Source organism: Primulina eburnea, chromosome 2 (assembly GCF_022965805.1).
Source record: "Primulina eburnea isolate SZY01 chromosome 2, ASM2296580v1, whole genome shotgun sequence".
In the NCBI taxonomy this organism is placed as follows: domain Eukaryota; kingdom Viridiplantae; phylum Streptophyta; class Magnoliopsida; order Lamiales; family Gesneriaceae; genus Primulina; species Primulina eburnea.
The window spans coordinates 29592979-29618255 of record NC_133102.1 but is presented as its reverse complement, the minus strand read 5'-3'; the positions used below and the strand labels follow the sequence as shown (position 1 = coordinate 29618255).

The 25277-nt window shown below is 39.4% G+C and overlaps 4 protein-coding genes across 4 annotated transcripts; 1 reads left to right on the top strand and 3 right to left on the bottom strand.

The window, feature by feature from the left end:
• Positions 1 to 1171: 1171 nt before the first annotated feature.
• On the bottom strand, positions 1172 to 7461 carry LOC140823020 (putative late blight resistance protein homolog R1B-12). Its single transcript, XM_073184074.1, has 3 exons — positions 6769 to 7461; positions 1471 to 3733; positions 1172 to 1395 (listed from the first exon to the last, which is right to left on the bottom strand). The coding sequence occupies exons 1-2, from the start codon at positions 7213 to 7215 to the stop codon at positions 1514 to 1516; spliced, it is 2667 nt and encodes an 888-aa protein (XP_073040175.1). The 5' UTR covers positions 7216 to 7461; the 3' UTR covers positions 1172 to 1395; positions 1471 to 1513.
• Positions 7462 to 18564: 11103 nt separating this feature from the next.
• On the top strand, positions 18565 to 19191 carry LOC140824194 (uncharacterized). Its single transcript, XM_073185791.1, has one exon. The coding sequence runs from the start codon at positions 18565 to 18567 to the stop codon at positions 19189 to 19191; it is 627 nt and encodes a 208-aa protein (XP_073041892.1).
• Positions 19192 to 19694: 503 nt separating this feature from the next.
• On the bottom strand, positions 19695 to 20982 carry LOC140824193 (uncharacterized). Its single transcript, XM_073185790.1, has 4 exons — positions 20649 to 20982; positions 20360 to 20564; positions 20104 to 20279; positions 19695 to 19964 (listed from the first exon to the last, which is right to left on the bottom strand). The coding sequence occupies exons 1-4, from the start codon at positions 20980 to 20982 to the stop codon at positions 19819 to 19821; spliced, it is 861 nt and encodes a 286-aa protein (XP_073041891.1). The 3' UTR covers positions 19695 to 19818.
• An 82-nt stretch (positions 20983 to 21064) lies between these two features.
• LOC140824192 (uncharacterized) lies at positions 21065 to 22432 on the bottom strand. Its single transcript, XM_073185788.1, has one exon. The coding sequence runs from the start codon at positions 22430 to 22432 to the stop codon at positions 21065 to 21067; it is 1368 nt and encodes a 455-aa protein (XP_073041889.1).
• Between the last annotated feature and the right edge of the window lie 2845 nt (positions 22433 to 25277).

The following is a 25277-nucleotide window of genomic DNA, read 5'->3' as shown; positions in this document are numbered from 1 at the left end:
CAGTCAACTAACATTGATAACTGAGAATACACAATTTAGTTGTCAACCCGACTAAATTATTTTTAAAAAGTAGTTTGTGTCAAGTGTTTATTGAACTCTTTCGTTCTAAACACTTCCATCGATTCTTTCATAATGATATATTTATTCCATTCAAATGATTGATTAAAAAAATAAAACATGAATGAAATGAAATTAATTAATTTTCAAATAATTTCTTAATTAATTATAAAAATATTAAATTTTTTGCCTATTATTATTAAAAAATAATAAAAATTAAAATATCAGTACTCAATTAATTATTATAAAATTATGAAATTAATATAACTATTGATCTTAATTTTATTTTTATTTTATTTATTAATTATTTTTCATTAAAATAATATAAATTTATACTAAATAAAGAAAATATTTTATAAATATAAAAAATGAGGAGTGAGAATAATAATTCCATAAAAAATCGATGAAATGACTATTTTCATGAATATGAGAATAAATATACCGATCAATGTCAATTCTAATGTTATACCAATCATGTGTATAAAGAATGATATTAAAATATTCATTACATTTTATCTCTTTCATTTCTATCAAGTACGTCGTTCATATCTCACCTTGGTATTTATTCTTAATTTTTTTGTCTCTCTCTGAACATTAATTAATAAAAAAATTAGGTAATATATAATTCATGAACCCAATCATCGAGTGCCATGTTGTCACTCTTACATCGCCAACTTGTCCCGATCCCCTTCTTTTTAGTGCTGAATTTTGATTAAAAAAACACTCACAAATTTATGATTGACTAATTGAGAGCAACCGCACCTTATTAATTACTATTTACAACTGGATGATATTGATCCGAGGGTTCTCTGCTATCAAATTTGTAAACAAGTTTATTTCACACCTCGTGTAAAAATTCTTCCACTGTTTGGTTATGTGGATCCTAAATATCATATGAGAATCCCAAATTCAAATTACCACCGGCAACCGCGGAATTTAAATTTGACATTTTATTTTTAAACTTTAAAAAGTATACTATCAAACAGAATACTTCATTTGGGACCTTCGTAAAACAATAGTGACATGGTCAAAAGGAGAAACAAACTCGGAAAACGGAGATTTTCAGTCACAAATATTGAACATGACAACAATGTCCCTGGAGCGACACAAGAAGCAATTTTGAATCAATAACTGCAAAGTTCAGAAGTCCAACAATGCGATAAACATACGAGGCAAAAGGCGAAAAATAATCCAACGGCAAGGCATAAAAAATTTACGAATGAAATTATCAGGAAGAACAACTATTACAGAGAGACGTGGATGTGAGTGAGAAAATGCGGCTCCACGCTTCTGGCATGTTTGGTTAAACCATTATTCCTTTATCTTTGTGTTCCATGCCTGCATTATCATCATACATATTATTACTATACTGGCCAGAAAAGATGATAGAAACAGAATAAATCAAAATTTTACCAACTGTCTAGAAGCACATTCGAGCTTTATAAATTGGAGGAAATCATTCGTCCCCAGGAGCAATGCAGAGCTTGAATTGATTTCTTTTGGAAAGTACTTCTGCTCCTTGCTTCTCTTTTATCGCGTCCTCAATTTTCCTGGCAGAACATGATGCGGATTTGCTGACGCGTTTCAAATCCAATTTATGGAGAGTATCAACTAGGCCAAATGGAATTTCGCCAAGCTTCTCGCAGTTCCTAAGTACAAGACATCTCAGCCTCGGAAAATGACGACCTGAAGCGACCCAAACAACTAAATCTGTTCGTTCAACAAGCAGGAATTCAAGATGACGAAAACCACCATCAGTTACCTCCCAGCTCCTTCCCACAAAGGCATTATCTTTCAATTTGAGTAATTCAAGAGTATACAGCATCCCCAACGTAGACATGTGTGACCAATCCAGAAAAGTGGCAGATAATGTGAGACTCCTCAACTTTTGTGGGAATTTGTATGACTGTGGGAGCTGGGGTACTTTACATTCGGATGGTGGAAGAGGAAACGTATCGTTCACTAACTTCAATTTATCAAGATTGTCTAACTTTTCCAAACCCTTGATTTCAAGAAGCGTGGCTATTTTACCACGAATACCCAATTTCTTTAGGCCACGGACATTATCAAAAAAATCTTCTGTGCAACTTTGGGGTGATATTGTACCAAGTGTTTGAAGCTTTTCTCCTCCTTTGGTTTTTGACGTCTTCAGTAAAGTGGTTGATGCATTTATCTTTAGATGTCTCAATTGAATCAACTTCCATATGTCAGTTTTGATTTCAAGTCCACGTGATGTTGTTTCAACTATTAAAGTTTGAATGTTCCAAAGCTTGGAAATCGAATCGGGGAGGATTTTGAAATTGCTTGACAAAACAAGGTATCGCAAATGAATAAGACTCGTAAGATCACTCGGAAATTTAGTGAATTTGAAAGACTTGCCTTCTAAAACCCTAAGTAAATTAAATGCTAAGGGGATCGAGGATATGTTTTCAGGAAGCAGTGTGATCTCTTCCTTGGAAAGACACAAAAATGAGCGGACACGTGGACCTGAAGGTTTTGCCGAGATAAAGCTGACAACATTGGAATGTATGCAAAGACGACGAAATTTTTCAACCTGGGGAATAGAAGGCTCGAAAGTTCCTCCAATTGACATTTTCATTTCTTGAAAGAAGTTTTCCTTGGTATTTCCAGCTTCATTTTTGCAAAATTCCCGCAGCATGTCATGAATGCGACACGTTTTAATCTTGCCATCTGGGCTTACTTTATCTACCATCACTAGGTTTCTACTGATAAGATCTTCTAAATAGTCTACTGCAGTTTCCTCCAAGCTTATCGCAGGTTTTTGTTGTATGAATCCCTCCGCAATCCACATGAGGGTCAATCTTTTAACAGGTATCTCAAAATCTTCAGGGAACATTCCCAAATACAGAAAACAGGGCCTTAAGCAATAAGGCAATTTGTTGTAACTTAATGAGATTATCTTTTTCATACGTTCATCCGGATCATCATTGAGATGCGTACTCACGCTTTCTGACACCTTTTCCCATGCATTTTTCCTTGCACACATGTCTCCAGCAAGGGCTTTTTTAACGAGAGTCCCTCCAATAACCACTATAGCAAGCGGTAGAAAGCCACATCGTTGAACGATAAGTTTTCCGAGCACTTCTAAATCTGAAGGGAACTCGGGTTTGCCAAATACCTCCAATCGGAGTAGCAACCAACTTTCTTCGGGAGTTAGGAGACGCAGCTTGTGGGGTTCTCGATCACGGTTAGCTTGCCAAGCAACTTCCTCATTACGGCTGGTAATCAAGATTTTACACATGTTATTGGATTTTGGGAAGGCATTCTGAAGCTCTTTCCATGCCTCTGCAGTCCACACATCATCCATGACAATCAAGAACTTTCCACTCTCCAGATTCTCAAGAAGAAGATTCACTATATCTTGGTCATTCTTGCGATACATCTCATCTGTGATCTTCATAAAGTTGCCAAGAATGGAGAGAAACACATCCCTTTTCCTAAACTCTTGAGAGACATAAACCCATATGCGAGTGGGGAATTCGTACTGAATTCTATGGTCACGAAAAATCTTTCCTGCTAGTGTCGTTTTGCCAAGTCCTGGCATACCAATAATTGAGATGACATCTATTTCTTCCGATTCTTCAGTCAAATACTTGATTATAGTATCTGTCTCATCTTCTAACCCCACAATATTTTCTTGCCTGATCAAGGGATCCTATGAAGAATTCAAAAACCAACAAGATACAAACGTGTTGATAGATTCACCGTATGAATAACACAATTAAACATCTATAAATGCATAAATATAACAATGCTTCTCTATGCATAAAGGCATCATACTTCGAATGTAAATCATGTACTGTTAGAGTAGATGTCCTGCAAACCTACTGTTGGCCAGAGATTTTATTGACTCAGTTGTAATAAACAATCTTTATTTTAATATAATTCATTATTTCATGGTTTGTTATTTCTTTATCTGTATACTCATGTTATCAAACATAGATAAAGATCTTGATTATACTTTAATACAAATGAATCGTAATTTGATGTAGAAATTCATTTGTAAACATTGTATGATCTATTTCTTTCTTAGTCGATTCAGCCGCCTAAAACGTGGATAAAGGTCGCTCTCGAGACTAGTATATGTGATTTTGTGTACTGCGTTTCTTGGTAAGGGCAGAGATATCCAAACATGCAGATGAGTAGTCATATGATGATTATACCGAACAACCCTCCCTCGGACTTTCCAAGTGGTTAAAATTCAATGAGAGGGTAAGTCTGTGGTTATGATTGTGCACTATTAGTCCTTACGACCCGAGACAACACTGAGGCTCTATATGCTAGGGTTGTGCTTTGACTCGTTTACCGGCTCCAGAAGAGTCAACAGGTGGCGAGATTGGGTACAGTTGTGACACATGTAGGAGCCAATGCATTGTAGTCGGGTATTCACTGCTCACTTATGGGTGTGGATATCCTATGTGATATGATGAAATAATAGTGCGTAGAATCTCTGGCCAGATTATGAGATGTACGTTAGAGAGAGAGTTCTCCAATAGTACATGCAAAGCCACTATTTAGATGTATCACGTTGTTATCGAATTATTATGCAACCCTTGATGAACCAATGGTTGCATGCAGATTCGATCGGGATATATGAGATGAAATGACCGTACTGTACGCTAATTAATCATAATTGACTGGTTCTTGAAGGCACTATCAGTGATACCTAGGGAATCATGGGGCGATGCTACTAGACACTCTTACCATGATTCGATGGGTTTAATCAGAAATATGATTTCTGACATTCTTATGATCAATTGTTGATACATAGAATGGGGCAAATTAGGATAAGCCCGAATAAATGATTATATCCTGAATCACAAAGAGTTGTGAACACATGACTAGCTATATCCCAGAAGCATTGAGCGCCACACTAGTTGAATTTATATAAAATTATGATATAGTAATTTCAAGGAGTTGAATATATGATAATTAAATTTTTAGAAAATAAATTAAAGGAGTTGAATTTATGAGATAGTAAATTCAAGAAGTTGACTTTATAAAATTTGGAGATAATAAATTCAAGGAGTTGAATTTATAAAATTTAGAAATTTAAATTATTAAACTCAAAAGTTGAGTTTATTAAATATTAAATTTTGGAGGTAATTGAATTTATTATTTAAATATTTAAATTCAAATGTTGAATTTATAAAAGACTTAAATTAAATGTAATGGTGTATGTACTATGGGCTTGTAGGAGTACAAGACTAACATACAAATTATTAAGGTTCTTAATTGGACTTTAAAATGATTAATTAATTAATTAAACTAGTTAGATTAGAATAATTAATTGATTAAGCTCATTAAGTATTTAATTTATTTAATGGGCCCTAATCTTATATGTGTGTATTAGGTTTAGATTTCATTCATAATTTTCGAAAAACCCTAGCCTCCAAGCTAAGGGATTTTGAAAAACACATCCTCCCACTCTCCTTGTGTTCTTTCATCTCAATGAAAAATATCTTCTAAATTTCTAGTATAATTTAGAAGAGGAACAATCAATCCAGTCGTGGACCGGATTAGGAGATTTAAGAAAGAAGATTTGAAGAACGTACGTGGGATTTACAGCAAGAGCTACGTTCGCTAGTACGTAAAACCCCTACATTGTCCCGGGTCAAAGAACTAATGAGATACAACCATCACCGAAAATTATTCCACTAGATAAGTGAGAACCACTTGGACCATCCGATAGATGGTTGTTCAGTGCATCATTATATGATCACTCATCTATATGAATAGACATCTATATGCCATTGCCAATGAAACATGACGTTTTTATCACAGATATTATTCTCGAACTCAAGCGACCTATATCCTTATATGAGGCGGCTAATTCGACTAAAAACCTGTTTAGAATATAGGGTACATTTCCTAATGAATTTCATGAACTTACGTTAAGAGACATACCTCATGGTACCTATTGTATAGTTAAAGACTTTACCTATGCTGCTTGCATGCATAGATATGGATATATAGATAAAGTAAAATACTATTATTGAATAAAATTATAAAATATTATTAAAATAAAAATTGTTTTACATTATACTCAATAAAAGCTCGAGCCAAAAGTTGGCTTGTAAGACACCGACTCTAACAATATTCACATCTCTCCATAATGTCTTTATATATTCTTTCTGACACTGTGACTATACAACATGGGCATACTACTAAGACAGACGATTTGTTTCTAAATCCACTTAGTGACATTAAGGAGCCCACCTATGTATTTGTTGAAAAACTCAAAAAAGTTACTAACACATAAAAACAATTTTCATATAACCTTATTAAATGATAGAAAAATAATTGGGTCATGCAAATGAACGGTATGAATAATCAACAGTTATATTTATTTATAAAATAATCCAACACTATTTCAATCACTTTCATCAAAAGTGCAATAAATTTCGAAATTGTTGTTATGAACTATGAACTTTATTATAAGGCTAATGAAGGTAGATGATGCAAATCCCCATGTCCAATATCCAATCCCAGCCCTATCTTCCCAAAAAAGAACTATGTTGTTTTCAAATTCCTTCCATGGTTTTAAAAAGAGGTAGTCCACATGTGTTATATAAGCAAAATGTTAATTTTAGTACTTTCAACAAAAAAAATAAATTATTTTCAAAAGTGTTTAGTAATTAGAAAATAGAACCTTTTTTGGCCCACCTATGGTTAATTTGATGAATTTACCTTATTTCCCCCCGGAATCTGATCTTCAGCGGCCCCGCCATCGGTCTCCGCGGAAGCAAAGTCGATCAAGTCGTTCCTATCATATATTTTTTTTATTTTTCCTCCAATCTCCTGAACCTTCTTCGTAACTTTGGGAAGCTTTGCCAGAGGATTATAGAAAGCTCTCGAGAAGAAATTCTTGAATTTGTTATCCGACGCCAGAGCAACACAAGCATCGATCGTATCTTCCGCTTCATACACCACGTCGATGATTTGTCGCACCAACTCGCGCAGAGCTTCGTCGTCCCTCTTGCGCTTTTTGGTCGAATCTTCCAGAAAGGCTTTGAACAATCGGAGATCGTTTTCGAGGTTTTCGACTTGGCTTGTAGAGTCGCGGATTAAATGTGCGTGATACATTAGCAACTGTTTGAGGTTATCGAGCAGGAACTGTACTGCAGCACCCTCCATTGTTATCTGTGTGTGTGGAGAATTCAAGGGAAGAAGAAGAAGAAGAAGGAATTTAAGAGCGTTGGCTTATCAAAGTAAAGTCAAGGTCTCCCCTTCCTAACCTTCATAAAATATACAACACTTGCAACAAAAGTACTACGATTCTAAGCTATTAAGACTTTTTCAAATATGACTCCACAGAGCGAAATTACACATCGGTTTCCTTTACCTATGGTATCAAATCGTTCAATTTCTTTTATTAAATCATCAGTTCCTTTTTTAATAAGATTTATCATAACCAATCATGCCTAGGCTGGTCAACTTAATCGACCTAATCGAACCGGTATATCTTATTTTGTAAAATAAACCGTGATCCCAGGAAAATCCTCGACCACCACAACCAATTTAAAGAAAAAACAGCACAACCAGGAGCGTAGCCACCCTGGAGCACCACCAAATTTAAATTTTATTAGTTTTTGTGCATCTTTTTTAGTCCTATCATATTTTTGACTATTTTTTTGAATCATACTTCTTTGATGCAAATATGATGCATCAAAGAAGATAATGGTGTTATATTATATTTCTCAAATTTGCACTATCACATCTTACTAATTTCTGTAACTATGATATAATTTTTATTTTAATTTAAATCAAATTAATTAGCAAAAAAATGTTATACGCACACACAAAGTGCATTCGATTTACAAATAATTAATTGGACTCCATCCAAAGACATGTTTGACATGAAGTATTTTTAAATGTCGTGCAGTATTTCGAAATTGCCTTCAAACGTGGGTGAATATGAATTTTACCCGAGTAAGAAGAAAACAGAATATAAATAGTCGAAATAAATACTATTTTCATCCCAATTATTGGTGTTTCCTCTCTTTTTTCCTGTAATCGCAAATGTATTCTAGTTTCTACGTTTAGCTATCACTTGGCGTGGATGATAATATAATGTTGATTGATTGGTTATTTTTCTTTTGTTTTGTTTAATGTTTGAATCAAGTTCCACATAGATTAATGTCATACACCATTATCTTATACAACTATATTGATTTATCATTGGTGAATCATACTTCTTTGATGCAAATAAGGATTTATTTAATTAATTGGAGTTAAGTAATAAATAAGTTCTTTTATGTCCAATAATTAATTAAAAGCCTAAATTAAAATGTGTAACCAATTAGGATAAATTAATCTAGACCAATATACAACTATATTGGTTAATAGGTTCTTTTACCTCCATTTATTTAGATAAATTTCGGCCACCCCCTTGAAGATTTAATTATGTTTGGCAACTCTTCATTTTTGATTTTTTTCCTTAACCTTTCTTTGTATGATAATTCCCTCACTTTTTAATCACCAATAATTAATAATTAAGCAATATCCTTGCCTTGTTTTTGTTAAGAATCTCTTCCAACTCATCCTTCGAATCTCCTTCAATCCCACCATATCCCACCTCATTCCTTATATAGCAAACAACTAGGATAGAAAGATTTGTTTGCCATTCAAATCCCTATTTAATTAGTAAACTTCCCCTTCATTCCCTTAGCATTCTCTCCAAACTTACTCTTGAAAATTCAGAGAAAATCAGTAGCAATATCGTGAGAAGCAACAAGAGAGAAAATAAGAAAAATAAAACTCCGTCTCCGCCGCACCGTGTTCGTCGTAGCGTTTGTTTTCTGCTTAAACAATTCCAGGCATGTTTATACGTTTCTTTTCTCTTCAATCAAGTCATATATACACTTTTAAACCATATTATTTTCATGAAGAACGAAATCATCGAATTTGACATCACCTTTTTTCGAAAAACCTGCACAGATTTTTTCGGCTTTCCTTCATGCTTCACGGTTGGTTTGTTTTTGTTGGTTGCAGGGAGTTGGTCGGTTCCAGGTGCTCAAGGCTGCATCTAGGCATGTACTAGGGTGTGTTGGAGTCATGATGGCCCATTGGTTCAAGGCCACGCACTCAGGAATCAAGACTTGACAACAACTTCCCCATAGTTGCGAGTTGAGGCTCGATTTTTGGTGTTTGGGTTGTCTAAGGTGTGTGTTCGAACCATGGCTGTCCTAGGGACTATAGCCATTGTTAGAACCCTTCCTTAGCATGTCTAGGACGTGACCAAGTCAGCATTTCAAGGATTGGTTCACGGAGACATCGAAATCTTTAAACAACAAGACAAGTGTCCCTCGGTTTTTAATTTCTGGTGTGGGTGAGTGAGTTTCGATTTTTTAAGGGTGTTGGGTGGATCTTGGTTGGCTTCTAGCCCTTAGCCATGGTCCACACAATACCTCATAATGTCTAGATCAAGGCAATGGTCGATCACATGGCTATTGGAATGACCAAGACAACAAGTGAAGCATTACACCCCACACACGCAGCCTGGTCCTCGGGTGGGAGCACTGGGTCGTCTTGGGTGTTTGCTTGGATTGTGGTTGGCCTAGGGCCCTTATCCATGGTTCAAGCCACACCTAAGAATGTTTGGAAGAGGCTCTAGTCAGTGGTTCAAGCCCCAATGATCATTAGTCTCGTAAACGAACACAGCAAGCACAGCTGCTGCCATCGCGCATTTGACAGCAGTATGGCTTCGGTTCAGAGGTGGTGTTTGAGTTCTTGTTGGATTTTAAACTATGGCCTTGGACTGGACAGTACCTTAATGAGTTAGGAAGGTCATGTTGTTTTCCGTTCGTGATTTGGTTATGTTTAGAGGTCGTACGAGAATTTATGGTGCAATGTGCCAAAGTGACTCTCGAAAGAGCATTTTAGAATTTTGGCCTCCATTCACTATTTTCGTGTATTACAGCCCTAGGGATATGTTTTCCATCATTTTAGGTGTATTTTAATCATGGTTAAACGATGGTTCAATGTTGGTTCGGGTGGGTACGAAGCCATGGTTGGATACTAAGCTTGTTGGGCGTAATTGTCTAGTTTTTAGTTCGATTATGAAGTGTTGTTCAAGTAAAGTTTATTTGCATGTTCCCCGTATTAGAATTAGGTCACAGCGAGCCTGGGAAGGATCCAACTCATTGGTAAAAACATGGTTATAATTATATTACGTGCATAAATATAAAATGTTTATTTTTGAGATATATGCGATATGTCTTGTGGCCACCTTATGCTTATGGGATTGCTTCACCCGGTGACTTACGACAGGTTTACGATTATGTATGGGTACGGATATCTAGTGCAGGGGCGGTGATGATCTCTACCGTCCAGTATACTGTGGTTTAGTCTGATCAGACATGCATATTATGTTATGGGCCACTTGCGTTGAGACATTATCTCTTCCAAAAATTACGATATGATATGTTATGACAGAGCTCTATCGAGCAAAGCTTTTACGTATGATTTTATGATATGCACGTGTTTATAATTATCCATGACACTATTTTTGTAGTGACCCGATCCAGAATCACCTACTAATCAGAACTTAAGCATGCAAAATTAACATTTAAAACTGAATCAGGTAATACAGCGGAAAAACAGTAATACAACCCAATCGAATCTGTAAGTACAAAATACTTAAACAACCAGATCGAACTAAATACCAAGAACGAATACCAATAACTACAAGTCAACCTCTGCCAGCTCCCTGTCCACTCCCTCCTGGACCGTCCAACCTGAGACCTGCCCCATCGAATAGGGTGTCCAAAACAGATATAAACCGAGGACGTGAGCATAAAACGCTCAGCACCGAAAGCATGAGTATACAAGACTATGACATGCATGTATGCAAAATGTACTGGATACCAGGATCTGGGTATAACGAAATACTGCTCAGGTAAATGACGTCAAGGTATGTAGCACTCTGCGCCGTCGCACCAGGAGGTGGCTCCTATACCAAAATAAACCTGTGGATATACCGGTGACCTGACTACCGTCGGCCAACGGGGTCCAACCATCCACAACAAACGAGGGCTGAGCACCCTCTCAACAGGCTATCTCAAAGATAATCAGGCTCAACATGATTATGCAAATGCCGCATAATAAACCATGCATCATATGACAGATAATAATGCAACATATAAACATGCAACACATAGCAAAGTATACTCAATCCTGCTATCTCGGATAGTACTTTCGTACCTCAAACCAGTAGATCCTAGCAATCAGCCCTAGAATCAAGCCTGCGTCCGTAGTCAGCCCACTGATGCCGCTAGCTCCCAACTAGAGCACAACTCCGCTACAAAACCAGTAGCTCCCCGCTAGTGCCTAAACCTCGGGAAAAGACTAGAAACCCATCAGAAACGACTAAAACGCTCTGGAACACTCGGAATTGGCGAGTAACAAATGAAGCCTCGCGCCTCTATTTATAGACAACGATCGGTAGATCGGATCCACTTCGGACGATCCGATCCGGCACACTTCGGACGATCCGAACCCTGATCGGACGATCCGAATCCTGCATGTCTTCCACGTGTCCAGCCACCTGTCTTCGGACGATCCGAACCCTGATCGGACGATCCGAACCTTGCATGTCTTCCACGTGTCCAGCCACCTGTCTTCGGACGATCCGAACCCTGATCGGACGATCCGAACCCTGCTCGGTCCTTCCGATCCCACCGAAATAATATTTAATCCAATAATTAACTCAAATTAGGCATCGGGATACTACATTCTCCCCCCCCCTAAAAAGGATTTCGTCCGCGAAATCGAGTCTGAAAAATGACAATTCTGAACAACAATACATTCAACTTAAGAATGAATTACAACTGAAAGTACAACTGAAATTACAATCATAACTGAAAATACTACAACTAGAACAACTCTGGATGCTCTGACCGAATGCGACTCTCTAGTTCCCAAGTAGCTTCTTCAGTACCTCGGCGCTGCCACTGCACTAAGACAAGAGGAATAGTCTTATTCCGCAGTACCTTATCCTTCCGGTCTAAGATCGAAACCGGTCTTTCCACAAAAGACAAATCCGGATTCAGCTGAACTTCTGTCGGATGCAAAACATGAGACTCATCCGCTACGTATCGTCTCAACAAGGACACATGAAACACATTGTGAACACTAGACAGATACGGTGGCAAAGCTAATCTGTAGGCCAAATCTCCCACACATTCTAAGATCTCAAAAGGACCAATGAATCTCGGAGATAGCTTACCCTTGAGTCCAAATCTCAGAATCCTCCGAAAAGGTGATACCTTGAGAAACACTTTCTCGCCTGCATCAAAATGAAGAGGTCTGCGCTTGGTGTTCGCATAACTCGCTTGCCGATCCTGAGCAGTCTTAATCCGCTGTTTGATCACAAGAACTTTGTCCATGGCCTGCTGAATCAATTCTGGACCCTCGACCTGTCGTTCTCCGACTTCCTCCCAGAACAGAGGAGTACGACAACGTCGACCATACAATGCTTCAAACGGAGACATACCAATACTCCTATGAAAACTGTTGTTGTATGCAAACTCTATCAGTGGCAGATGATCCTGCCAAGCTTGCCCGAAATCCATCACACAAGATCTCAACATATCCTCAAGAGTACGAATAGTACTCTCTGACTGACCGTCAGTCTCTGGGTGATATGCAGTACTCAAACTCAAGGTAGTGCCCAAGGCTTGCTGAAAGCTGCCCCAAAATCTAGATGTAAATCGAGGATCTCTGTCACTAACGATACTCACGGGCACACCATGAAACCGTACAATCCTTGAATGTACAACCGTGCCATCCGATCGAAAGTGAAATCTCTGTTATACGGAAGAAAATGGGCAGACTTAGTAAGCCGATCCACTACCACCCAGATAGCATCTCTATTCCCCACAGACATAGGCAAGTGAGTCACGAAGTCCATCGTGATATGCTCCCACTTCCACTCCGGAATAGGAAGATTCTGCAACAAACCTCCAGGTCGTCGATACTCAGCCTTCACCTGCTGACAGACTAGGCACTTGGAGACATACTGATAAACATTACGTTTCATACCTTTCCACCAAAATCGAGTCCTCAAATCCTTATACATCTTGTTGCTCCCCGGATGAACACTCAACTTGCTACGATGAGCCTGGGATAAAATCTCCTCCCTCAAAGTGTCATCTTCCGGTACAACAACACGACCAGATAAGCACAAAAGACCCTTGGACTGATAGTGGAATCCAGAAGTATTATCTCCATCAGCCAACCGAGCTAATTTCTGAACCTTAGAATCAGACATCTGAGCATCTCTAATCCGAGAATACAAAACTGGCTCAGACAAAATAGTAGCTACACGGATACTCTCCGTTCCCTTCCGATGTTTACAATTGAATCCCTATCGAACAGAAATCCTGAATAATCTCAGATACAGCACAAGTCTGAAGAGCAGACAATCTCACCTTGCGACTAAGAGCATCGGCCGTGAGATTCGCAGATCCTGGATGATACTTGATCTCACAATCATAATCCTTGAGTAGATCCATCCAACGACGCTGACGCATGTTCAACTCAGCCTGAGTGAACAGATACTTTAAACTCTTATGATCAGTGAAAATCTCAAATCGCTCACCATATAGATAATGGCGCCAGATTTTCAAAGCAAAAACGATCGCTGCTAATTCCAGATCATGAACAGGATAGTTTTCCTCATGAGGCTTCAACTGTCTCGACGCATAAGCAATCACGTGCTCATTCTGCATCAGAACACACGCAGTCCCTGTAAAGAGGCATCGGTGTAAACACTGAAACCACCAGATCCAGACGGTAAAGCCAAAATAGGCGCAGATGTCAAACGTCTGCGAAGTTCCAAGAAACTCTCTTCGCACTCTGATGTCCACTCAAATGAAACATCTTTCCGAGTGAGCTGAGTGAGTGGCTTAGCAACCTGAGAGAAGTTGACAATGAAACGGCGATAATACCCAGCCAATCCCAGAAAACTGCGGATCTCGGCTACTGTCGTCGGACGCGACCAGTTCAATACCGCTTCCACCTTGCTCGGGTCAACTGAAACTCCCTTGCTAGAAATGACATGACCAAGGAATACAACCCTGTCAATCCAAAACTCACATTTACTCAACTTCGCATAAAGCTGATTCTCGCGAAGTGTCTGTAAAATAATCCTTAAGTGTTGTACGTGTTCTTGCTGATCATGCGAATAGATTAAGATATCATCTATAAACACCACAACAAACTTATCCAAGAATTCCCGAAAAACCCGATTCATCAGATCCATAAAAACTGCTGGTGCATTCGTCACCCCAAAAGGCATAACCAGAAACTCATAATGCCCATACCGGGTCCTAAATGCAGTCTTCGATATATCTCCCTGATGAACTCGAAGCTGATGATAACCAGACCTTAAATCAATCTTGGAATACACAGAGGTACCTTGCAGTTGATCAAATAAATCATCAATCCGTGGCAACGGATACTTATTCTTTATCGTAGCACGATTCAACTGCCGATAATCTATGCAGAGCCGCATAGAACCATCCTTCTTTTTGACAAAAAGAACTGGTGCTCCCCACGGGGACACACTGGGTCGAATATACCCCTTGTCAAGAAGATCCTGCAACTGCTGTTTCAATTCTTGCATCTCTGATGGAGCTAAACGATAAGGAGCTCTAGAGATTGGTGCCGTGCCTGGCACTAAATCAATGCCGAAATCCACTTCCCGAACGGGAGGAAAACCAGGAATCTCCTCGGGAAAAACATCCGGAAAATCGCAAACCACTGGAATGTCACTGATACCGACACTATCTGCGGACGAATCAATAGCATAGATAAGGTAGCCTTCCCCGCCCGACTCTAAAGCACGACAGGCTTTCAGAGCAGAAACCACGGGCATCGGGGGTCGCGCTCCCTCTCCATAGAAAAACCAACTGTCGCCCTCAACTGGACGAAACTGCACAAACTTCTGATAACAGTCCACAGTAGCTCTAAACACAGTCAGCACATCTATTCCCAGAATGCAATCAAAATCCTCCATCGCAAGAATCATCAAATTAGCAGTTAAAACATTACCCTCAAACTCTAGAGGACAACCCAAAACTAGACGTTTAGCTAGCACCGAATGACCCATCGGTGTGGAAACAGATACCACAACGTCCAAAGAAGTGAAAGGTAATGCATGACGCTTAGCAAATCTCGCAGATATGAATGAATGTGATGCACCAGTATCAATGAGAACGTAAGCAGGTAATCCACATAATAAAAAAAACACCTGCGATAACTCTGTCGTTCTCCTCAGCAGCCTGATCCTGGTTAAGAGCAAAGACCTGCCCTTGAGTACGCGGTCGGAGGTTAGAACCCTGAGTAGACTGTCCCTGCTGTGGTCTCTGATGAACTGAAGCCTGAGAACCAGATCCTGATCCTCCGCCCGTCTGTGGACAATCTCTCTTCATGTGGCCCATCTCACCACACTTGTAACAAGCACCCGCAACCTTGCGACAACGCTCCGTCGGATGATCCTTCCCGCAATGCTGACACGGGCCCTTCTTCTTCCCAAAATGGTGAACTCCTCCAGATCCAGAGGAAGAAGAAGTGGATCCAGCCTTCTTAAATGCTTGGGCGCGGGGACCCAAAGAACTAGTAGGACGAGCAGACTGCATGGCTCGACCTCTCAGCAAACTGCCCTCAGCCTGGCGACAACGGTTCACAAGGCCCTCATACGATGTCGGATCATCGCAGACAACAACCCGATCAAAAATCTCCTGATTGAGGCCTTGGAGAAAATGGTTATACTTGGCCCTAGCATTGTCACTGACATGTGGAACATACGGAAGCAACTCAAAGAACTTCTGCTGATACTCATCAACAGACAAACTTCCCTGCTTCAGATTGATCAACTCAATCGCCTTGGTCTGCAGAAGGGCTGGCGGAAAGTAAAGCAGCATGAAAGCGGCTCGGAAATCGGCCCAAAGAACTCGACCCTGTCGCTGAACTATCGGTGCAGAGGTAGACCTCCACCACTTGCGCGCACCACCCTCCAGCAAGAAATCAAGGGATATCAATCTGCTGTTCCGCCGAGCACTGAAAAGTCTTGAAGCAGCTCTCCATCCTCTCAAGCCAGTTCTCCGCAACATCCGGAGTCTCACCGCCCGAAAGAGGTTTCGGCCCCATCTGCAAGAACCGATGCATACTAAAACTCCGAGGCTCATCACGACGGTGTTGACGACGTTCTCGATGCTCTCGATGACGCTCCCGATCGTCGCGGTCTCCCCAGCGTCCAATGCTGCCGATGACTACTAGCATCGTCGTCAAAACCAGACATCTCTTAGCTACAAAAGTTACCAGAGATTAAACCCAAAAGAACAGTTCTAATCCCAAAATCTTAATGCATGCTCTGATACCATAAATGTAGTGACCCGATCCAGAATCACCTACTAATCAGAACTTAAGCATGCAAAATTAACATTTAAAACTGAATCAGGTAATACAGCGGAAAAACTAGTAATACAACCCAATCGAATCTGTAAGTACAAAATACTTAAACAACCAGATCGAACTAAATACCAAGAACGAATACCAATAACTACAAGTCAACCTCTGCCAGCTCCCTGTCCACTCCCTCCTGGACCGTCCAACCTGAGACCTGCCCCATCGAATAGGGTGTCCAAAACAGATATAAACCGAGGACGTGAGCATAAAACGCTCAGCACCGAAAGCATGAGTATACAAGACTATGACATGCATGTATGCAAAATGTACTGGATACCAGGATCTGGGTATAACGAAATACTGCTCAGGTAAATGACGTCAAGGTATGTAGCACTCTGCGCCGTCGCACCAGGAGGTAGCTCCCATACCAAAATAAACCTGTGGATAGACCGGTGACCTGACCACCGTCGGCCAACGGGGTCCAACCATCCACAACAAACGAGGGCTGAGCACCCTCTCAACAGGCTATCTCAAAGATAATCAGGCTCAACATGATTATGCAAATGACGCATAATAAACCATGCATCATATGACAGATAATAATGCAACATATAAACATGCAACACATAGCAAAGTATACTCAATCCTGCTATCTCGGATAGTACTTTCGTACCTCAAACCAGTAGATCCTAGCAATCAGCCCTAGAATCAAGCCTGCGTCCGTAGTCAGCCCACTGATGCCGCTAGCTCCCAACTAGAGCACAACTCCGCTACAAAACCAGTAGCTCCCCGCTAGTGCCTAAACCTCGGGAAAAGACTAGAAACCCATCAGAAACGACTAAAACGCTCTGGAACACTCGGAATTGGCGAGTAACAAATGAAGCCTCGCGCCTCTATTTATAGACAACGATCGGTAGATCCGATCCACTTCGGACGATCCGATCCGGCACACTTCGGACGATCCGAACCCTGATCGGACGATCCGAATCCTGCATGTCTTCCACGTGTCCAGCCACCTGTCTTCGGACGATCCGAACCCTGATCGGACGATCCAAACCTTGCATGTCTTCCACGTGTCCAGCCACCTGTCTTCGGACGATCCGAACCCTGATCGGACGATCCGAACCCTGCTCGGTCCTTCCGATCCCACCGAAATAATATTTAATCCAATAATTAACTCAAATTAGGCATCAGGATACTACAATTTTCACCTTACGCTTAACGATATGATATTTTTATGTTACACGAAATTTATGATATATTTAATTGTAATTCACGATATATGCATGATGAGTCTTTAGACTTACTAGACTTGATTGTTGTAGGTATTGATGAGGTCGAGACTGAGGACGGGGACCAGTGAGCTAGCTTGGGTCAGCAGTAGTAGGAACCCGAGGACCTAACTTTTCATCATTTACTATTTATGCTCAAACTCAATTTTTACTTTGATAAATTATTTTTAAGTCGTGGTTTTGAAAACAATATTTACTTTCGCTGTTACTATGAACATTAAATCTTTTTATCAGTTTATTTTATGAAGGATGCATGTTATTTATTTAAAGAGAAGTTTTTTAAATAATTCCGCAAATTTACAAATACAAAATACGGGCCTCTACAGTGGGTATCAGAGCCTATGTTCTTGTAAAGGGTTGTACTACTACTGACCTCGAGAAGCTCGTGAAGTCACGTCTTCGGTCTGTAAGTTTTACGTGTACGCATTTCATTTAAAGCATGAAATATTTTAACAGCATGTTTTCATGAAATGATTTATGTCAAGATTATGATTATGCCGTATTTATTTAAATTTAAAGAAATAATAGAAATTATGCATGTTAGTTACGTAAGGGTTGGAACAATGTGCCTCCTAGACGCATTCCTGAGCGCATGAGAGATGATGAGAATCGTCACGAGGACGGTGAGGATCACAGGCATGAGAGAGATCTACCACCACCCCCTCCACCGGATATTAACGCCCAGATGCTATCTGGAATGACGCAGTTCTTTGCACAGTTTGCGGGGAGCAATGCTGGGGTAGCCAGGCAGACGGGGCCTTAGGCTACCTATGAGCGGTTCATGAAGATGAGACCGAAGGAGTTCTCAGGTACGACAGATCCTATGATTGCCGAGCTCTGGATTAAGTCCCTCGAAGTTATCTTCGAGTTCATGGAGCTTGGAGACGAGGATAGGGTACGTTGTACGACCTATCTGTTTGGAGGAGACACCCGCTTGTGGTGGGAAGGAGCATCTGTAGCCTTGAATTTGGCTACTATGAGCTGGAAGAGCTTTACAGAGGTATTCTATTCTAAATATTTTACTGACGAGGTGCGTTCCAGGTTAACCAGGGAGTTTGTGACCCTGAGGCAGGGAGACTTGACTGTTATGGAGTTTATCCGTAAGTTTGAGAGGGGTTGCCATTTTGTGCCCATGATTGCAAATGATGCCGGAGCCAAATTGAGGCATTTTCTGGATGGTCTGCAGCTGATCTTGTGCCGTGATGTTAGGGTGGCTGGCCCTACTACCTATGACGTCGCTGTCTCCAGAGGTCTAGTTGTAGAGCAGGATCAGAATGACATCGAGAGAGATCGCCAGGGCAAGCGAACAGTCCCAGTGCCGCACCGCCCCCTCATCAGCAGCATCAGAACAAGAAGCCTTTCCATGGCCCACCCAAGAATAGAGGACAACAGCAGTAGGGACGCGTAGTCCCGAGAGCCCCGGAGTATCTAGTCTGTGCCAAGTGCTCACACCACCATATTGGAGTTTATAGATATGGTTCGAGAAGTGCTACAAGTGTGGTAGTCCTGACCATTTACTGAAGGAGTACCCTCAGGGGAGTCTGCCTACCCAAGGAAGAGTTTTTGCCCTCCATGCAGCGGAGACGAACCCGGAGACGATGCTCTTGACAGGTATATTAAAGCTTTAAGTTTATAATTGAAAGTTAATGTTTTGAGCAGTGTTTTTATAACCGGACCGTTAATCAAACCGGTCAAGCCTTAAAAAATGGTTCAACCGGTTCCACCGGTTCCACCGAACGGTCGAACCGGTCAATAAAATTAATATTTTATTTATTTTATATAATAAATAAAAAAGTAAAATATTGAATTATTTATATTTTTATAGTTTTTACTTAATTTTTAATATGAAAATTACAACAAATATCCAAATAAACATCACTTTTCAAATTCAAAAATCCAAATTAAACCTAACATGTAACCAAATAGTGATGACCAAGTTTAAGTGCCCAAGAAAACATTCAAGTTTAATTATACAAAAAAGTAGCAAACATCAAGTTTCTTATACAAAAAAGTATCAAACATCCAGTTGCAACTTTCAAGTTGCATCCTTTGATGCCCACACCGCATCCAATTCTTGAAGTGTTCTTTCGTAGTCATTATCATCTTCATCCCCACCATCCAAAAGTTCTTCCAAGTCCAAAGAAGGTGTTTCTTGCATTTCACCAACACCTTTATCTAAATCTTTTTAAAAAAATTAAAATAATACATGTTTAGCAAACAAAAAGCAAAAATTTGTTAAAAAAAATTATTATTAAGACATAAACCAAGAAATAATTATTTTTTCAAACTATTTAACAAAAATAAAGGAAAGAAATTTTACTTTCTTCTTCTTGAATATTTATTGGAAGAGCTTCCTCACCATAAAGCATCTCATCCAACTCATCTATGTCTAAAATAGGTGAAGAATTTTCTTCTTCTTCTTCCATAACCCAAAATTCAGTTTTATCAATGCTCTCATAATCAATAGGATCTTGACAATTCATTTGGTTATCAAGCCTACAACAACAACAATAAACAAAACAATAATTCTAAATTTCAAGAATTCAAATTGAAAGAGTAAGTAAAAAAACCATCACCTTTCTTTTAAACGCAAGTTGTAATGGACATACACAAGATCATTTAATCTTTGATGCTCCAATCTATTCCTTTTCTTTGTATGTATTCTTTCAAACACGCTCCAATTTCTTTCACATCCCGAAGAAGAAGAAGTTTGGCTCAAAATCTTAATAGCCAAATTTTGTATGTTTGGAGCATTACATCCAAAAACTCTCCACCATTCATCTACAAGAAAATTTAAACTTTTAAACAATGAGTACAAAATATAAGAATTACCACAACAATAATATTTAAAATAATAATGCATACCTGGTTGCATACTCTTTGATGAATCAATAGCAAGTTGTCGAGCAAAACTTCCTAATCTATCTTGATAAATTGCTACTTCATCAATGCACTTTCTCTGAACAGATTTATCACTAATCAAGGTAGTGACCATCTCAACAAAACCATCCATTATCTCCTTTTTAGTGCACATATTAAACTTGTCATATGCAAAAGCAGGGTTCAGGAGATATGCTGCTGCTTGAATATCTCGTCGAAGTTGTTTGTCCCATCTTGTCTTGACAATACTTGTAAAAGGCTTGTAAAATTTCTTTTTATTCTTGAAGATATTTTTTATTGCTTTCTTTGCCCTATACATTCCGTCATAGACATAACCAATTGAAGCCTTTGATCAGTATCCATTATACGCAACATACGTATTAGAGGAGCAGCAACACCAACTACAACTGTGCAATCACTCCAAAATCTTGTATCAAGAACAACCGCCAGAACAACACTTGCTTTTTTGTCTTTGAAGTATCGAGAATCCTTAAATGTCTTACTAGTAAAAAAGCTTGCAAATCATGTTGACGTTCAAGGATACTCTTCAATGCAATGAATGTAGTAGCAAAACGAGTTGGCCCTGGACGTACAATCTCTGTCCATCCTTCTCTCTTTCTCAACCATGCCAATAGAAATGCATGATTGTAAACGAATTTTGTTACCAAAGAAGCCTTTTTTGTAAGATTACTAACAAGCTCCATTTTACCAATATCACCAAGAATCAAATTCAGACAATGTGCAGCACAAGGTGACCATTTGATAGAGGGATACTTATCATGAAGCAAAACACCGGCTGCTTTATAGTTGGCCCCATTATCAGTTACCAAATGAACGATATTATTTGATCCAACCCATTCCACTAACTCAACAAATAGATTACAAAGTGTGGTTGCTTTTTTCACAATATCAGAAGCATCAACAGATCTCACAAATGATGTTCCCCTCTTGCAATACACTAGAAAGTTTATAAGTTGCCTATTTGACCGATCTTGCCAACCATCAGCCATTATAGTGCAACCTCTTTCTTCCCAAACACTTCGATAACCATCAACTACTAATTGAACTTCCTTTTTCATGCTTCCTAATAAGTTTGTTCGCAACTGATTATATTTCGGTGCTTTATAACCGGGACCAACAGCAGCAATAGCATCCACCATTTGTTGAAAATAAACAGAATTCACAGCATTGATGGGAATACAAGTATCATAAAAAAACCTAGCAATGCTCATATCAACATTAAGTAAAGCTTCTTTACTTACGAGCACACTTTTGATAGAACGTTGTGCACCGACAGTAGTTCTTGGTGCAAAAAAGTTAGGCATCTTCTCATCTCTCTTTCTCTTTCCTTTTTGAGAAGCCGCACCAAAAGAAGATTTATCATTCCCCATTGTTTGAGTATGTGGTGGATGCATTTCTTCTTCAAGATTTGTCATATGAGGACCATCAATATTATCATCTTCAAATGACATCGGAGCTATGCTTTTTTCTTCAAATGCCTTTAAAGATTGTTCCATTTGATATCTTACATCATATGGAACTTTTTTGCATGACGCAATATCTCCTTTTCTACCTGCTAAATGTTTTTTCATCCTATTGATCCCTCCACCCCTCCACACATTATTGCAATGCAAACAAGTCCAACTTCTTTTCCCATCATTACCCACATCCCCTTTAAAATGAGCCCATGCTGGATCGGTTTTGCTTCTAAACGAGGAAACAGAATTAGATGTGGAACTAGATTTTTGCCCGCCACTTGATGAATCCATCTATATTATAAAAAATAATGAACTTTAATGCACAGTTGATGAAGTATAGTAAAAGAGGAAAAATAAACAATAAATTATGAACATATGAGAAACTTCAACCCAAGCAGCCATTCCAACTGATATATTAGTTAATGATTGCTACTAACAGATCATTTTTCTTAAAATTTAAATTGTTAGAATTTAGAAATGTTAAATATTTATAGCTACTCTCGTAGGCTTGATTTCTTGCAAAAGAAACTTTAGTTGTGATTGGGTTTGGGTAATATAGATACAAGATAATTAATTTTGAAGTTTGAACAACAATAAAATTATAATGACTAAGTTGGTATCAATATCCAAAATACTTTACTGCACAAAAGTTAGAATTTTGAAAACAACATTCGGCATATACAACACTTACCAAATGATCCAAAATCGTTCTCTCTAAATCCTTTCTCCAAAAGAAGCCAAAGAAATCATCTACATTCTTGTCTCCCCTGTTCTTTCCTCTCTATTATTATTTCTCAAAACATATATTTTCTAACCATAAAGATTCCATTAAAGCTTAGATATCAAATTTCAGCTCGAAAAGCAACCATAAATCATGACATTTTACACTGAAATCATGTCGTTCTACACTTTACTCATCAAGAAAGTTTCGGAGAGTAAAAAACAAGAACATGGTTCACCACATCTGCTACCACCACATGCTTCCACTAAACAAGAACATGGTTCACGAAACATTAAAAAAATGAGAGTAAAAAAATAATATTCTGGACTCTGGAGAACATGCCATGAATTAATCAACAAACATCACAATAATGGATATGTGAAATCTCTCGAATTCAAAAAAAGAAAAAGGAATCAAATATGAACTCAGAACAAAGCAAGAAGCACGGTTATCTTGAGTACTCGTGACGGTGGTCGCCGGTCGGAATTCCGGTATAAGGTGGCGCGGCGGGCGGCTCACGGCTGATGCTGAGATGAGCGACACGATGGTTGGGGCTTGGAGGAGGGTTTGACAATTTCTTTTTTGCAAAGCTGCGTGTCTTCATTTTTTTTTTCATTTGACAACCATATGGATTTTGGGCTTGGAGAAATCATTTTGTAAGCCCAATTTGATAGCTAAGCTGGACCAAACTAATTTAAAAGAAAAAATTGGGCCACCCGGTCGGTTTCCGGTTTTTCCAACAGACCGGCCGGTTTCCGGTTTTTCCGGTTGAACCGGGTTTAAACCGGTTTTTTCCCGGTTAAACCTGTTTTCCGGTTTTGTACGTATCTCCGGACCGGTCTGGGGACCGGTTCGCGGTTGAACCGGTCGGACCGGCCGGTCCGGTCCGGTTTGGAGAACACTGGTTTTGAGGGCTTGGGTTAAGGTTTTGAACTTAGAATTTGTGATAGGATTGTATGCTCTAATCAGCGTTATTTCGGGAATTTAGATTAGAAGAACTTTGACCTTCGCATGTCTATAAGTTTAGTTCTTGTAATTATTGGGTTCAGCTTGATGTTCCAACCTTTTAGGGAGAATTTTTATAGCTGGTTCAGCTACGAATGACTTGATAAATTCATGGGCTACTCATTCGTTCATTTCGGAGACCTTTGCGAATTTTCTCTAGATCAAGACCATTGGGCTAGATGTAGCGTATTCAGTAACATTGCCTTCTGCAGAGGAGCTAGCAGCTACTAATGTGATCCGAGACATAAACCTTGAGCTTCATGGTACTCTTGTTTATGCGGATCTTATCGTACTGCCGATGCCAGAGTTTGATATCATCATGGGTATGGACTGGCTATTAAGGAACAGAGTTTTGATTAACTTCCAGAAGAGATCTGTTCTAGTCCGACCGCTTGGGAGAGAGCAGTTCTTATTCGAACCAGACAGGTACTTTCCTTCACCACATATAATACCTTGTGTCCAGGCTAGGAAGCTTATGCGTAGAGGGTGTCAAGCATTTTTAGCGACTTTTGTATCTGTTTTCGAGACGCCCAGTCAGTCAGCCTCCGATATCCCAATTTTTAGGGATTTTCTAGAAGTGTTTCCTGATGACGTCTCTGGTATGCCACTTGTGCGGGAAGTGGAGTTTTCTATTGAGCTTATGCCGGGTTCCGCAACGATCTCAAAAGCACCATACCGATTAGCACCGACAAAGATGGCAGAACTCAAGAAGCAGATTCAAAAACTGCTTGACAAGGAGTTCATTCGCCCGAGTTTTTCACCATGGGGCGCTCCAGTCTTATTTGTGAAGAAGAAGGATGGTTCGATGAGGCTCTGCATTGATTACCGGGAATTGAACAGGGTTACAAGTGAAGAACAAATACCCACTCCCGAGGATTGAAGATTTATTTGATCAGTTGCAGGGAGTTTCAGTATTCTCGAAGATTGATCTGCCCTCTGGATATCACCAGTTGAGGGTAAAAGATGTCGATATTCTCAAGACTGCTTTTAGGACTTGTTATGGCCATTTCGAGTTCATAGTGATGTCGTTCGGTTTGACTGAATGCGCAAGCGATCTTCATGGATCTCATGAATCGCGTATTTCAGCTGTATCTTGATCAGTTCATGATAGTATTCATAGACTACATTCTCGTCTACTCAAAGAATCAAGATGATCATAGCAGAAATCTGACCGCAGTTTTGCATACCTTGCAGAAGCACCAGGTTTTCGCAAAGTTCAGTAAGTGTGAGTTCTGGTTACATAAGGTGGCGTTCTTAGGCAACATCGTTTCTAGCAGCGGTATCGAGGTAGACCCAGCAAAAGTTACAGCAGTCAGAGATTGGGTTGTACCGCAGAATGCATCAGAGATCCGTAGTTTCCTTGGGCTAGCAGGATTTATCGGAAGTTTATTCAGGGATTCTCCTCTATCA